The sequence below is a fragment of the Pseudoliparis swirei genome, chromosome 15 (genome assembly GCF_029220125.1).
Source record: "Pseudoliparis swirei isolate HS2019 ecotype Mariana Trench chromosome 15, NWPU_hadal_v1, whole genome shotgun sequence".
Taxonomy (NCBI): Eukaryota; Metazoa; Chordata; class Actinopteri; order Perciformes; family Liparidae; genus Pseudoliparis; species Pseudoliparis swirei.
The window spans coordinates 10,509,701-10,525,557 of record NC_079402.1 but is presented as its reverse complement, the minus strand read 5'-3'; the positions used below and the strand labels follow the sequence as shown (position 1 = coordinate 10,525,557).

The window sequence follows — 15,857 nt, the reverse complement described above, 5'->3', positions numbered from 1 at the left end:
GACGTGAAGCATTTTTAGTCGCATACTGTGACGTTTGACAACCTAAAACTCCGTTTGACCTAGTTCACACGCAAACACAAAAACTGAGTTTTCAGAAATCTCCACTTTGGCCGGAGTTTTTAGAAATGATCGTTTTCCGTGATAAAACCTCCGTTTTTGTGTAAATGAAAGGCCAAAACGCATGAAAATATATGCGTTTTCCCATCTGAGTAGACACCGAATAGACACAGAGTAGACACAGAACAGGACCTTACGGTAATGATGATTGACACACATACAACAAATATGTTGCAATGATATTCTCACTTTGTCCCATACTGAAAAGGAGACTGCCGGGCCTTCGCTTTGTTTGATTGAACTAATTCATAGGGAAGAACAATCAAAGTGAGCTGAAGTTTGAGTGGAGCTGTTGCTAGTTTTTAAATGAGAACACAACTGAGTCTCAGCTGGGGCTGACCAGTCTGAAGCTTTCAGTCCCTGTAATACCGTCAGCTGTTGTTTTCCTCCTTTGGGTCCATGTTGCACTGAGGATGCAGGGGGAATGAACCATAGTCCAAATCTAATAGGCCAACAGATAACTGATTTTCTTTGGTGCATAATAACTGAACCAAATGTAAGTTCCACTGTTAAAGTGAGATTAAAATAGACAACTAAAAAGCACAGATTAACTCTACTGAAAATATTTTGAACTGCAAAAACACCACTTTATGGTATTTAGAGAAAATTAGCATCACAAATTCCACAGCAGTACAAATTACAGCCGTAAACGCATTGGTCTTTGGTGGCTCCACAAATCCTGTTAGCAGGCATACTCTATGTTTTCAGGAATATAAAAAGCAGAAAAGTAGAGAATGCAATGCATGTATTATAGACAAAAAGAGAGGACTTCTAAAAATCATTGATGACATGAAGTCATCTTTTAGCATCATCCACAAAGCCACGCTAAACATATTGTCAGATGTAAGTAGTGATGTCTCTTATGCACACTGAAACATGCCCTTGAGTTTGTTGAGTAGCACTTAGATAAGCACTGAGCAGCCAGTACATTGCAGCCAATGTTAAAAACCCAATTTGTGCTTAAAAAAGTCTTTCATTAGTCATCCAGCAGAAGAAAAGAACACAAGCAGCAAATCGAGGCCTCAGATGGCCACTGTGTTGTAAGAGGCGCCTTTCTGCTTCCTGTTGCTCATTTTACTCCCCATCTCTTTCAGGCCTTGACACTAACCAGCAGCAAGTGGCCGAGACAGGCCTGTAATTTTCTTCTGACACATGGTGTAGGTTTGTGTCGTCGTAGTCAATGAATCAAGCACATCTGCAACTTTCCCCGAATCTCAGATTATTGAAACCTGCACAGACACCTCTAAAAATAATGAGTTAGGCTTGTAATTTATGCTGCAATTTGTGAGGATAAAAACTAAACATTTGGGTTGGTGAGGGGGCAAGGACAACAACATAGTTAAAAGTGAGTGAACGGCCAAGATTATTTTAATATTTCTACTATTTTGAGAATACCCCGGCAGAGAAGCAGGTGGAAATAGAAGAGAATTGATGTGTTCTGTGTCAGTTTGTATGTCAGGAGAGCGAGACAAAGAGAATCAGAGTGAGTCCTCTGGGCCGACACACAGCTCGTCTGTACTGAGAACTCTGGAGTGACAATGCCAGTTCTCCTCCAGTCACCGGTGTAGTGGGCCAGAAAATGGCCAACTTGAGAAGGTTCGGGGTGAAATGATGCTCCAGGAATTTGCACATCTTTACATAAGTGGCAAAACAAAGGATAAGCAAACATATGCACACTGCAGGTGTGTGCAGCCACATTTGAGCCCCAAGGGCCAGATACAGATCTCAGTGGAGGCTGAAACACTGCAAAACACACTCTAGAGTTTGGGCCCTTTTCTCTTTTATTCGACTTGAAAATGAGGATGCGTGAAAATGGTGTCATCCATACAGCATACACACTCAAAGTGTATTGTCTTCGGGGAAAAACTTCACTATCATCTGCATAAAAGCAGACATCACTGTTGTAAAATAATAAATATTAAGTAAATTATTTACATCCTTTACTTGTTAATCTCTAAAGCAGGCAGCATTACCAGTATAATTAATGTATGTACGATCTCTATCCCTTCAAATCAAAATAGACATATTTACCAATTAAAAATGCTAATATGTTTCGATTATACAAGTAATTTCTTCTTTCAACTATCTGATTTTACAAGATTTACCTTAGTTAGACATGCAACAACTTTCACCAAAGGACATTTGCTGTGTTTCTTATTGTCTAATAAATCACTGTGTAAAATGTGTCTCTCTTTAAATGATTATAAAACAGATCAATGACTATTTAATTAAAAAAAGAAAAAGACAATCTTAAGCTGTGTTTATTGAATTTGATTGTTTGTTTTCTGGCTTATCCGTTGGTATGAAGATGAATCATACTGAAGCCCACTTGGTATTACAAGAACAAAAGGCCGTCTTCAATGAGGTTAGATCCACCTACTGAATAGAGAAGTTATGCATACTCTGAGATATCCAGCAGCACAACATAAGGAGATCAGTAAATCTATAAGCAAATAAAGCACATATATAACAATTAAGGTCTGACCTACATTTATCAAATCACCGGCATTTCAAGTAGTTATTATCCATTTTCACAGGAAACCAGAGTGATTCGAAGAAATCTCTTGTTGAATTACTTCCCAGCTTGATCTTATCCAAGATGTCTTCTTTTTTTTCACTCACCTTCTGGGGCTTGTTAATGAGTATTTCAGTCTTCACTGGAAATGATTTTCTGTAACTAAACTATAGTGAAAATTAGCGGAGTAAAAACCCTTTGGTCTCCTGTCGTTTTACTATTTTTTTGTCTCATTTGTGTTATTTCCCTCATACACAGTACTTATACAAAGGACACTTTTTTAAAATTCAAATTCACCAATTATACAGCAGCAGCGTATATATATGTAATCAGTGTAGTTGTTGAGCACTGGTAGCTCTATGGAGTGATGCTTTAATGAGCTAGTCCATTCGGGTATAAGGTAAAGCACCTTTACCCTACCCAAGATCCTCCGCCTTTTTGCCTTTGACAAAGTTGTATCCTACTCTGAGTAATTTAGTCGGCTCTTAAATATCAACTATTTCAGTGGAAGATTTGTTTTATTTGTATTTAGGTGTTTAAAGCTAATGTGGATTAAACCAAATGATGGACAGGCGTTCATTTTTAGTCACTAAATCACATTTAAAGAGGCAGCTATGCAGCTGAGTCATTAAGTTGAATGGCAGTGAACAGGAGAAACTCTATGTCTTCAAAGAAAGCAGACAATTCAAGTTTTTCAAATAAGAGTCCATAAATTCAAGTCAAAACATCCCAGTTATGAGACTACAGTTCAACAACAGAAATAAACAACATGAACTGTAAACTCAACTTCAACCTGTCAGTTCATCACCTTCTCTGTTCAAACATGTGTATCTAGTGAGGTTTATTCAAATGTTGCCACAGTTGTCTTTTAGACATTATTTATTATTTCTACAGCTAAGCTAATAATAATGTTAAGAGAACACAAACACACATTTACCAGTTAACCATGGATGTGAAAAACTGATGGTTTTATTATGTCAGTCCAGTGGCAAAAAATAGAATCTCACAGAACTCATGCATCAAACAAACATGTGTAGACCCACGGTTGTATCTTTCTGCTAATCAGTGTACACACACTGACGGACTCACACACACACACACACACACACATGCAAACCCCTGAGCAGATCAAGGCTTATCCACCCACAGTGGTGATAGCGCCACAGGATGATGAAGGCTCAGGCCCAAAGTACCAGCTTATATCTGCAGATCAATGGCTGACCTCCCAACCAGTGACAGCCCAACTGACCAACACTCTGAGCTTAAAGCCCAGCCAAAGGCACTGCTCCAAGCTATATGCTCAATATTCTATCAGTCTAATGACTCTCCCCAGGATCCCAGCCTCCGTCAGCTCGTCAGTTCATTTCTTTCTTTGTCACCGACGTTCGCTTTGGTTGTCACTACCTCGGAGTATGTATTTCTGCTTTTGTCTCAGAAGACCTTTTCTGAAAAAAAACATTCAAGAACAATATTTCTGGAGGTGCAGAAGGTGAATTTTTACATTCTGTAACTATCATTACCAAAGCCAAGAAAGTGCTTTGAAAGGTATGAGACCAGGAATGAGCCTGCTGCTGTAACACAACCAAAGTTTCCTTCAGGCAGGAAGCCACTTGAAACCACTTTGGCCAAAGGCATTGAGCTTGGTCGGCCAAGCATCAACTGCACACAATCTCACAATCTAACTTAGCACACCAGTTATTACGTATTAATGAAAACACATATTTAATCATTTGATAAAAACAGATCACCACGATGATTATTATTAGCCAACTTAAATGAATGAAACTTTTGTCTGCCTGTGTCTATCTGCTAGCTGTAATTTTAAATGTCCGTCAAGATGCATCATGCATCATGGTGCTGGAGACACGTAGCAGGAACAACGTTGGAGGCAGTTTCAAGTACTTTGCCAGATGTTTATATATGTCTGTCTGTGGAAAGATCTTATCCCACCGATACTGTCGAAACCGTGCAAGACGAAGTCACGAAATTTTACTTGGGTGTTGTTGATATCAAAATAAAGATGGATTTTGAAGATTGGTTTAGGCGGGGGCGCCAAATTCACGAAGAACTGTATGATATATATGCTGCCGGCCCGATTTGGTGTCACATTATGTTCTCTAGTATTGTAGGAGCCATTTCTATACGTTATTTTAATGCTTGTATTTATTTCTATTTTCTGAGAATTTGTGACCTCTACAGGTCAAAAAGCCAATAAATAGGAGAGTGACCTGGGGGAGGTGCGGCTGACTGGGAGCACACAGCTTTTGACCTTGCTGTCTAATTATGTTGCTGGAGGATAGGCCTCACTGCTTTTTTGTGCTCTGAAACTTTATTTATTGATTTATTTTCTACCCACAAGTTGTACCATCCATTTTGTTAATAAACCAACCCTTTGGAACTGTACTTGGACCGCTTTGGATTTCATTTATTTCACAACACAAGCGTCAAAGAACCCCCAGTCAACGCCAACAACGTGACTAACAAATGGACACTCAGGATAAATGGTCACTATAAGTATGATTACTTGTATTGTGTTTGTGTTATTCACCTTTAAAATACATTCATGTAATTACAGAGGCCAACTACTTTGCCAGAGTAAGAGGGGGGAAAAGCGGTATTAAAAAATAAAAACCTTAGTTAACAGGCAGAGAGGTATGCTTGCACTTATAACACCAGGCAAACTGCACAAACGTATCCTTGCAAATTTAGAGGTGCAGCTCTCTTTTCCTTTTCTTTTTGCCAAAGCAAGGCATCGATTGTTGTTTAAATAGCTATTGTTTTAGATGTCTTCTCGGACACTACCTGCCTTTCAATGACAGTCACTGAAAAGCTCCCCTCTGTGGTGTCTTTCCACAGAGAAATTAGAAATGTTGTGAATGAAGCCAGGGAAGCTGTGACAGGTCACATGGGGTTATTCATCATTACTAACAAAAGGCAAATGACTACTTTGAGTAATAGCAACATCTTGCATCTCTTATTTGTTGTCCTCCTCACTTCGTCTTACCTTGCACGACAGTTAGATTCTCGCAGGTCACGAGATAACGCCGGAAATATGACACATATTATCACAGCAAAATCCATCACGTCAGGCTTCAAATAATGCATAATTGTGTTCAGGACAGCCAGAGCACGGACCAATCAGCGTCAGGTCTGGCGGGTCATGTTACACTTAATCTCTAAAACCCTTATTTATTGTTTCTCTGACTTTAAATCGTTGTGCATCTCTAACCCGTCTGGCAGGATTTAGCTGGGAAAAGTGCATTAATTTGTCTTGGCGGCAGTTCCTTAACAAGGCTTGCGATATATGACCACCACAGCATTAAATAATTTCTCCCGCTTTGCCTCAAATCCACATTAAAATTTGCATGCCTTTGAGTTTGTGTTATAGTTGTCAAGTCTGTGGGCTCAAACGAATCAAAGTAAATCCTTATGAGCAACATGCAGGATAAACAAGTGAATAGAAGGCCAACTCACAGCTAGCCAGCAGACCTTATTCTACCCGCCCTGTTTGTCAACCCCTCCAGCCCTACATATACCATCTTTAACTCAGAATGCAGGAGCTGGAGTTTACAGTGATGCAGAAGTTTGAGTAGAAGTGTAGCGGGATGAGTAAAGGATTAAAGGATTAAAGGAGTAAAGGATTTCCTTGACGAAAACCTCATCTCGTTGGTGCTCGTTGGTAGATTTCTGTTTTATTGTAGAGAGCAGCTTTCCTTTTGGCTTCAACAGAACTGTGAGGAAATTCACAACTGCAATCCAGATCGTTGGTGTTAAGGTTTTTTAGATGTCACCGCTGGTGTGCGAACATATAACTATAACATGCTTATCTTTGTTTATTTTGATCTTATTTGTTTATCTTTATTTATCTTTATCTTATCTTATACTTAAGTTAATACACACTTTGCACTGTTGCTGTCGCGTTGATTGTTGTTTGTCATGTCAAATGTTGCACCTTTCGCCAAAAAAATTCCTCGTTTGTGGAAACATTCCTGGCAATAAACGGATTCTGACTGATTCTGATTCTGATAAGCTGCACAGTGCATACAGAACATAATGGATGGAATGAAGCTCAAAATCATCTGCACAGTATACATCACAGACTATTGGTAATGGTTGTGGCCTGAGGGCAACCATTAATTATTTGTAGTTGTTGTATGAGCATTAAGCACATTAACTGTGTGTTAATTTATTAATCAATCAAAGTGGTTGTCTGTCAACTCTGCTTCAGTTTAATGTGTAAAGTCTTTCTGGTTATGGCTGTAATAACAAACTAGCATCATGGCTGAAGAGTCAGGTTCTCAACATCTAATGTGTGTTCATGTATTAAGCACCGACATGTCAACCAACTTCCAGGTTCACTTGTTTCTATCCTCCATATATCTATATCTTTTGACGTATTGTTCCATAGAGCGTCTGCTCTTTGGGTGCAGCTCTAGCATGGTAATTTTTTGCATGTGCACATCTGAAGATAAGAGTGTTTATTATGACGGACAGTAGAATGGGTGAACCTCATTATTTTTGAGACGATGAGTCATAACTACCAAGCTGTAGTCATTCTTAATCCATCTTTCTTGGGTTCAATGGAGAGGAGCTCAAATGTTACTAGTCATGAACCAGTATGCACAATTATTTAATGGCCCAGAGTTTGCATGTTGGCTTCTAATAGCAATGTGTAAAGTTCATGAGAACAGTGAGGGTCTCACAACCAATATGAAAGAGGTTTAAGATCTTTGGGATTTTTTAAATATTCTATTCTGGGTTTTCGATAGCCTGAATAAAGTGAAGAGTTATTCAGTCTTGCTTCTTGTGTGAAAAACATCTCTGATTGATTTGGGGTATTTTTTGCTTTTTCTAATGCTCCTTTGGTCGCAGCTATGCCATTCGTTCCCCAAATGCAGCTGATTCAGAATGCAGTAGATTAATGCTAAAGTTAGAATACTTCTTGGTGGAAGTATATACTTCTAAAATATTTTGAGAAATGTGAGACACAACTTAACTGTACAGCTATACTAATTCAACAATACATATCTACATAGCAATACCACAGCCATAATAGTGGCTACATTGCTGCACAATGACTATCAGGGTTCGACTCCTCTGGTTGCAAAAAGGAGTGTGATTGAAAAAATGACCCGACTTCCCACTTGATTTATTACCTAAGTAAACATTGGAAGCATGAGTTCATGGTCTCAACTGCTATTTCCAAGTCATTTTAAATACAACATGATATTCATTTAAATATCCAAAACAGTAAATGATGATCCCATTTTATTAAACATATAAGATTCTCGCAGGGAATGCTTTTTATGGCGTGGCTACCATGTGATTGGCAGGTTGCCTATGTTTTCCCCCGAGAACCTTTTTCAGTGTTCGGTAGTAGGCCTACTTAGTGTTAAATTCCGCTTTGATTTACAATGTATGACATCATTACAAAATGATCTGTGTTGTTTTCATGATGGTGGACACGTTGAAACATCTGAGAGGGACAGATACACTTCCCTACAGTACCTCCCACACATGTTCAATTCAATTCAATTCAGTTTATTTGTATAGCCCAATTTCACAAATTACAAATTTGTCTCGGAGTGCTTTACAATCTGTACACATAGACATCCCTGCCCCAAAACCTCACATCGGACCAGGAAAAACTCCCAAATAACCCTTCAGGGGGAAAAAAGGGAAGAAACCTTCAGGAGAGCAACAGAGAAGGATCCCTCTTCAGGATGGACAGATGCAATAGATGTAATGTGTACAGAAGGACAGATTTAGAGTTAAAATACATTCAATGAATATGACAGAGTGTATGAATAGTTCATAGTAGGCATATTCCACGATGGAGACCTCCACGATCCATCAGGCAGATGGCGGTGGGGAGGAGGAGTGGGCGGAGTCCCAACAGTGGGCGGAGTCTCAACAGGACAGTGGCGTAGTCAGGAGCAGGAATTCCACGCCCCAGACCTCGATGATCCATCAGGCAGATAGGATCTATGCCGTCTCATAGGGTCCGATGACCCCATGAGACGTGAAGTCAAAAGGACTCCGGAGAAAGCAGAGTTAGTAACGTGTGATTGAGAGATGAAAATTCATCCTTAAGGAGAGAAAAAGAGGAGATAGGTGCTCAGTGCATCCTAAACGTTCCCCGGCAGCTATAAGCCTATAGCAGCATATCAAGGGGCTGGACCAGGTGAAACTGATTCAGCCCTAACTATAAGCTCTGTCAAAGAGGAAGGTCTTAAGTCTACTCTTAAACGAGGTGACTGTGTCTGCCTCCCGGACTGAAATTGGAAGCTGGTTCCATAAAAGAGGAGCTTGATAACTAAAGGCTCTGGCTCCCATTCTACTTTTTAAGACTCTAGGAACTACAAGTAGTCCCGCATTTAGTGAGCATAGCTCTCTAGTGGGGCAATATGGTACTACAAGCTCCTTAAGATATGATGGTGCATCACCAATCAAGGCTTTGTACGTTAAGAGAAGAATTTTAAAAGTGATTCTTGATTTTACGGGGAGCCAGTGCAGAGCAGCTAGTGCAGGAGTGATGTGATCTCTTTTCTTAGTTTTAGTGAGAACACGAGCTGCAGCATTCTGGATCAACTGGAGAGACCTAAGAGATTTATTAGAGCAGCCTGATAATAAGGAGTTGCAGTAATCCAGTCTCGAAGTAACGAACGTGAACCAATTTTTCTGCATCTTTTTGAGACAAGATGTGCCTGATTTTTGAAATATTACGTAGATGAAAGAATGCAGTCCTTGAGATTTGCTTTACGTGGGAGTTAAAGGACAAGTCCCGATCAAAGATAACGCCAAGATTCTTTACAGTGGTGTTGGATGCTAGGGCAATGCCGTCTACAGAAACCACATCACCAGATAATTGATCTCTGAGGTGCTCAGGGCCGATTAAAATTACTTCGGTTTTGTCTGAGTTTAACATCAAGAAGTTGCAGGTCCATACTTTGACTGCAATCCTATCCCTAGCCCAGATATGGAGCTCCAATCTCTTGGGCGGACCCCATTCCTGCTCCCTTTATTCCCTCTGCTGCCCTTATTAAAGGCCTACAAGACTTTCACAAGTTCAAAGCAACCAAAGAGAAAACTCGAAACAACCTCTGACCTTGTTGATAGTCAAAGTCTCAAGGCATCTGTCAGTAGGAACGGCAAGCCGTGTTCTTGCAGCCCTTTACCAAGCTGTGGGATCACGAGATTCCCTTGGGGACGTGTAGCCTCTTCCAAAGGCAGATGGACAGAGCAAAGACAAAAATTAAGACAGGCAGCAGGGATGTGGGAGAGCAAGGCATTCTGGGTTTCCAGTGTCCAATAAATTCATCAGTTTCACTTGGAGAAAAGTGATGGGAAATCATTATGGTAGAAAATACAAGGATTCAAATCACTTGCTGTGGCCCACTGGTGATTGCTTTGTGGTGGCAGGGCCCAATAGGGAGTTGTATCTAAATAGTGAACGGTCCCTCCAGGCCTCAAATGACTAATTACTTATTACTGAATAGATGAGGAAAGTCTGTGTTTTCAAAGTAAACACTCGTGAGCAGGCAACTGAAAAAAAACAACTCAAAGGTGGATATGGTTAGAGAACGGAGGGGTACATTGACTCAGTTTTTAGTTTTATTAATGTAATTTTAAGAGTCTTCCTGATATTTAGATACAAAAAACAAAGGAATTATTTTGCTAAAGTTTCAGGATGAAGAAGAGAGAGAGAGAGAGAGAGAGGTTATACAACACAAGGATGGAAGAGAGACCAAGACAGAGTGGCAGATAAAATACAAGGAATAGTACAGATAAGAACAGAAACAGAAATGGAAAAGAGACATACCTATCTTATGTGACCTTTACCAAGAACAAATTCACAGAGGAGCGGGGTCGAGATAAGGCTAATACACTGAGGAGAACATCTTTATTCCAACCTTTTCTCCTGCTGATATTTCACCAAACAACGGCCAATAACAAACAGCTAAAGCCCACGACCTGTGATCCTGAACTCTGTTAAGGATCGGACTCAGCTGACGTGAAGCACTGCATCACGTCTGAGTGACTCCAAACCGGCCTCAACTGAATGCCCGTCTTTATTTATAGCCCCAACACTGAACATCTATGAATAATCACACAACTCTTGCTGACTGCTTGGGCTGGCACAGTATGAAGAACCCCCATACTCATACCTTCGCACTCTCACATATTAGAAATTAATTTGCATTCATCAGCAGCCCTGCCCCCGGGAGGATCTGTGGGAATATGTCGGATTGTTTAGTCAAAATTACAATCCAGCTGGGGCAGTTTATCTTTTGAAAAGCCTGTTAATTTGTTCAGGAGGAAATTGTGTTTTCATTTGCATGTTGAATAGGGAGTAGCTGGAGAACCCTTTTCCAACCTGTTGCAACCCTCTTTCCACTGCTAATGAGGTAGGGAATTATGGATTCCACTGGGAGCCCTTAGCATGACAACACCCCATGACTCTACAGTTGGCTCGAGGCGGATCCGATGCAATGTACGTGTGTGAGAGTCTGTATGTCTGTGTGGGCACATGTGATTGTGACTGTGAATATTCATGACTGTGTGTGCAGAAATGTCTGTTTGTCCAGCGGCTAGGGTTAATTAGCCTGCAATTACACACACAATAATTACATTAGTTTGGATTATATGGAATATAGCCAACTACTCTGTAAAATAAGAGAGAAAATAGCCAATAAAATAACTCTATGGTTAGGTGTGCTGTTATTGCTGTGCAACTAATGTATATCCGTGGGAATGTATGACAACTAAAGGACATATTTAAAATGTTTCACTGACATTTGTCACGCCACATGAGGAACATGAATTATTCCTTCATGAAATTATAAACTGCACCTAAAGTGGAGCGTTGGAAGTGATGGGATGCCAGGTAATTTCATAATCGTGTAATACTGCTGAAAGGTCCATGATGAATTATGTTGCTTCATGACAGTTAACTGAAGCTAATGAAAAGCACAGCAGCACTGAGTGAAGACCTGAAATCAAAAGACACATTATGTTAAAGAGCAATAAAAAAGCCAAGATCAACTGTCTTATCAGGAGTATGCCAAGATTTAAAGGACAATACTGAATATGTTGGCACGACTCTATTTGTCCTACAACAGCATCATATGGTATCAAGATGGACAATCGGCAATCATAACATTCACATTAAGTCAGTTATTTGTCATAAATGTAAAAGTTGTACATGCAACCAGATGTATCTCCTAAAAACTCTGTTCAATTTGATCAACAGTTTAAAATCCTACACAAAGGGACATGTTGCAGCTAACAGGAAACACATTTGTAGTGCTCCAACATTGGAGCACAAACATATTAAATGTTATTTCTGAAAAAAGTAGCTTTACCAAACAATGTGTTCACCTCCACCTTTGTGTGTAATATTACTGCTTTGCCTACAGACCGCCTGTCACTTTTCTGCACAGGATTTAAACACTGAGCTATCCGACTGACTTGTACTGGGACATCTACCAGCTGCGATAGTATTCTCCCCGTAGGTCTGTGTGTGAGTCATCGTGGCAAAATGTGATCCTGGAGAAACTTTTGAGTACTTTGCCCTGTCTTTCTATTTCTGTTTGTCTGTGGACAGATTTTTGTCAGCGCGATTGCTTTGCAGTCATATAAGAAACAGTCATGAAACTTTACAGGTGTGGAGTTGATCTCAAAGTGAAAGGCGAGTTAGACGATGAGCATTAGCACACGCCCTTACCCAACCCCCCACTTATCATCCCTGGCTCTATTTTACGTTGTTTCAAGATGGTCTCTAGTCACCACTGTGGAAGATGGATGGCGCGTCCACATGAATCTAATGGTACGTCTGCAATGAAAGCTGCTGCTGAGGTCAAAGGTGGCACTCAATTATTCTCTCAATGTTCTTAAGAGTTTTACTGTCCTCTCAAAAAAGAGTAAAAGAAGTCAAATCAAGAGTAAAGTAGAACATTCAACTTATTCCAGCTGACAGCAGCACATGTTGGAATAAAGGCTGTCGGGATAGATTCAATTATTCTGTGTTGGAGGAGAGGGGAGGAAATGGATGTGTGAGTGAGGGGGGGGGGGGGGGGGTAATGGGAAGAAGAAGGGAGTAACTCCAGAAAACATAAATAGTTAATGATGCCTTTGCCACGAGAAAAAACTAGTAAACTGTCTATAAACACACACCCACACCAGCGAATAGTCAAACACTGGGCGACAGTATGCAAACACATACAGTGTTCCCCACAGTCAGAACAAAGATCCACACACTCTCACACACCCTGCAGCCCCCACCGCCTGTGATTCTAATGTGAATTCACGCCGCCATCATGGGAATATCAAATGCTTTAAGTGTGTTTTCAAGTACAAGTAGTTTTTCATCATCAGGAAATTCAACAACTAAGAGACAAAGTCATTGAATAGCACCGCATGTTTATCCCTGCAACATAAAAGCAATGCACACCAAAGTGGAGACGAGATTGATCATCAGCGTCCGAGTGTTCAATTACAGAGTCTGGTGAGCTGGCAGTGAACTTTGAGGTTTAATCTTTTGGTAGTTAATGAGGCATTTTTGGTTGAATTTGAAGTTGCATCCCAACGGAAAAAACATAAAAAAGATGAACTTCTGAACGATTGGGGTGCAACATTGGTGCGAAATGCCGCTGGGAGAAAAATACCGCCTTTAAAGTTCCCATTTACAAACATGCTGAGAAATGTGATAAACACACACAGTGAGGACTAATACTTCATGGGAGTTCATCATCACTTGAGCAAGAGGAAAAGTAATGAGGCTTTTTGGCACATTTCCTGCTCACCAAGGGTTGACAAATTGCCAGGGCTCTCTGTCATAGCTCCACTTTGAGGCTGCTAACCGCTTCATCTGCCATGATTTAGATCTCAGGCATTAACGTAGCCCATGGAATGCATATTCCTTACACCTTAATTTGCATCATACAACAAGGATAAATTGCAGTCACTTTGGATGCTAATTTGTATGAGACAAAGCTAAATGAATCAATAACTACCTTGTTGTGTTGGATGGAAACACTTCAGATACAAACACAATTCTCAAACACAATTTTGAAGGTGAGTATATGAAAACAATCTTCATGAAATGCTCAAGGGTATAATTAAGGTTTTATCCAGTCAAAACAATCCCCTCCAGACTGTCAACGATGATGCTTGGCAGGCTTTATGCATTACAATATATCTATAATGTTTCTCTAGAAATGACTTTGAAGGTTACAATAAACACAAACAAAACCTTCTCTGCAAAGCAACTTTAGCTATTGCAATTTAAATATATATATTTAATCTTTAGCAGTCAGTAAATCTTTTCTTAATGGAAGCCCGGCTACATGTGGTTGTTATGGGTTGTATTCAGATAGAAGATTATATTTTTTTGTAATCCAGAAGCAGTGTAATTAAAAATAAAATAATTAATTAAAAAATACATATTCTATAAGTGATAGCAAACCATAAACATGAGACCGTAACTTCAATTTTTTTCAATTTGTTTTCTTTGTGCTGTCAATAAAACTTTTAAATAACTTTAAAATAACTACCAAGAGTATTAACTTCAAAACAACATTCAAATAACTACCAAGATCTTTCTATTTAAAAAAGAGAGACAAGTTTGTTGTGTGGCGAACTCTTTCTTTGTCCCTGAAACTATGTTATTTCACAAAAACATTGTCTGTGGACCGGAGTCTGGTGTGGCAAAGCAAAGGCTTATCACACACACATGATAATCTCTAATACCAGAGATTAATCCGCGATTTGGCCAACTGCAGATTATTTTGATGAAACAAGAAGAAATCACAACAGTGCCATGTCGTAAATACATGGTAGTACTGTAACTGTGTTGCCTGTAAATTCATTTCAGTGAATGACTCACAAAAACAATGATGGAGAATTTCCTCCTATGGCATGCTCACATGTCCATGACCGATGGGTAAACTGCAAATGTTGATGTGCATTGTCAGATGTGTGGTTGTGGAGGATTATCTATCCTCTTAGAGTCTACCAGTGCCTTTTTATTAACTGCTTTTATGCTCAATGATGTCTGTTTAAATGGGTATGGGAGTGAGAGATAATCAGTAGAGCGGCAGATTTAACTGTGTTCTCTCAGGAGGAGGCTGACTCACCTGAGGGTGAAAATTGGCACTGAAGAAAGCGTGGACAGAGCCAGAAAAGTCGACAGTGTCTCTCTCTGCCGGATAGGTTTGGAGGGTGCCATCACCACAAAGTTATTGTCCAGCTTTAGCTCCGACAGCGGCTGAAACAGCCTGACGCTCCCAATGCGCTGCATCGGTGTGTGCCCTGCGAAATAGCCCATCGGCTTCTGCTGGTCTGGGTGAACGGAGCTGCCCTTTCTTGAATCCGCCGAGCTGCAGTCTCCGCTGTCCGTGGTTTGAACCATGTAGTAGAGCTCCACAGGAGTGCCCTGGGCCTGCTCAGAGACCCTCTGCCTACCCGGTCTGACGGTGGGCAGGCTGAACCAGCTGGCGAGGGGCTCCAGCTCGGCAACACATATCCCCAGCTCGCCTTTTAGCCTGCATGTCCCACGCACTTCTTGAGTCTCGTGGAAGGCGAACATCTGGACGCAGGGCAGCTTGTGTATGGCGCTGTAATCATCCCAGTCCCTCCCTGCAATGTAGAACAGCACCTGAACCTTTGGCCAACTGGGGTGAATCCGCTTGCTGATAATATAGGTGTGGACCTTCCAGTTGAATGTGAAGAGAGGCGACGACGATGCCGACGACGATGCCGACGTCGGCGCTGATGATGTCGCGAAGGGGGGGGTGTTAAATGGCCCCGTAGCGGTCTGCAGCAGCTCCAGAGGGACAGGCTGCTGGACAGACAGCGGCCCGTAGCTGGCATTGACAAAGGGCATCTGCCGGGCCTGGTGGATGAAGAAGGACTCGGTGCGAGCCTGCAGGCTTGAGTTCCTCATTAAGTCCTGGTTTGCCTCCTGTAGGAAGAATGCTGAGTCTGCATTGAGGATCTGGTAGCTGACAGGGAGGTATATTGGTGTGGGGCCATACCTCTGCAGGCCCTCCAGGATCACCTTGCTTTCCACCACTGAAACAAAGAGACAAAATGACTCAGTTTCAACAACTCAGGTAAAAACACCTGGAGTCATGCATCATGGTACTTATGGCTGCACGATGAAGATTCATTGTCTTAACCCTATCAAAAAAACCCGAGCCCGGTGTGAAATCAAAGCGCAGAA

General features: G+C 40.9%; 1 protein-coding gene across 1 annotated transcript in view; it reads right to left on the bottom strand.

Moving 5' to 3' along the window:
* LOC130205742 (transmembrane protein 132C-like) overlaps positions 1 to 15,857 on the bottom strand; it is a 144,819-nt gene that overhangs the window by 72,158 nt on the left and 56,804 nt on the right. Inside the window, exon 2 of the mRNA XM_056433243.1 lies at positions 14,770 to 15,706. Coding sequence (XP_056289218.1) covers positions 14,770 to 15,706 — 937 coding nt within the window. The remainder of the gene's footprint in view (positions 1 to 14,769; positions 15,707 to 15,857) is intronic.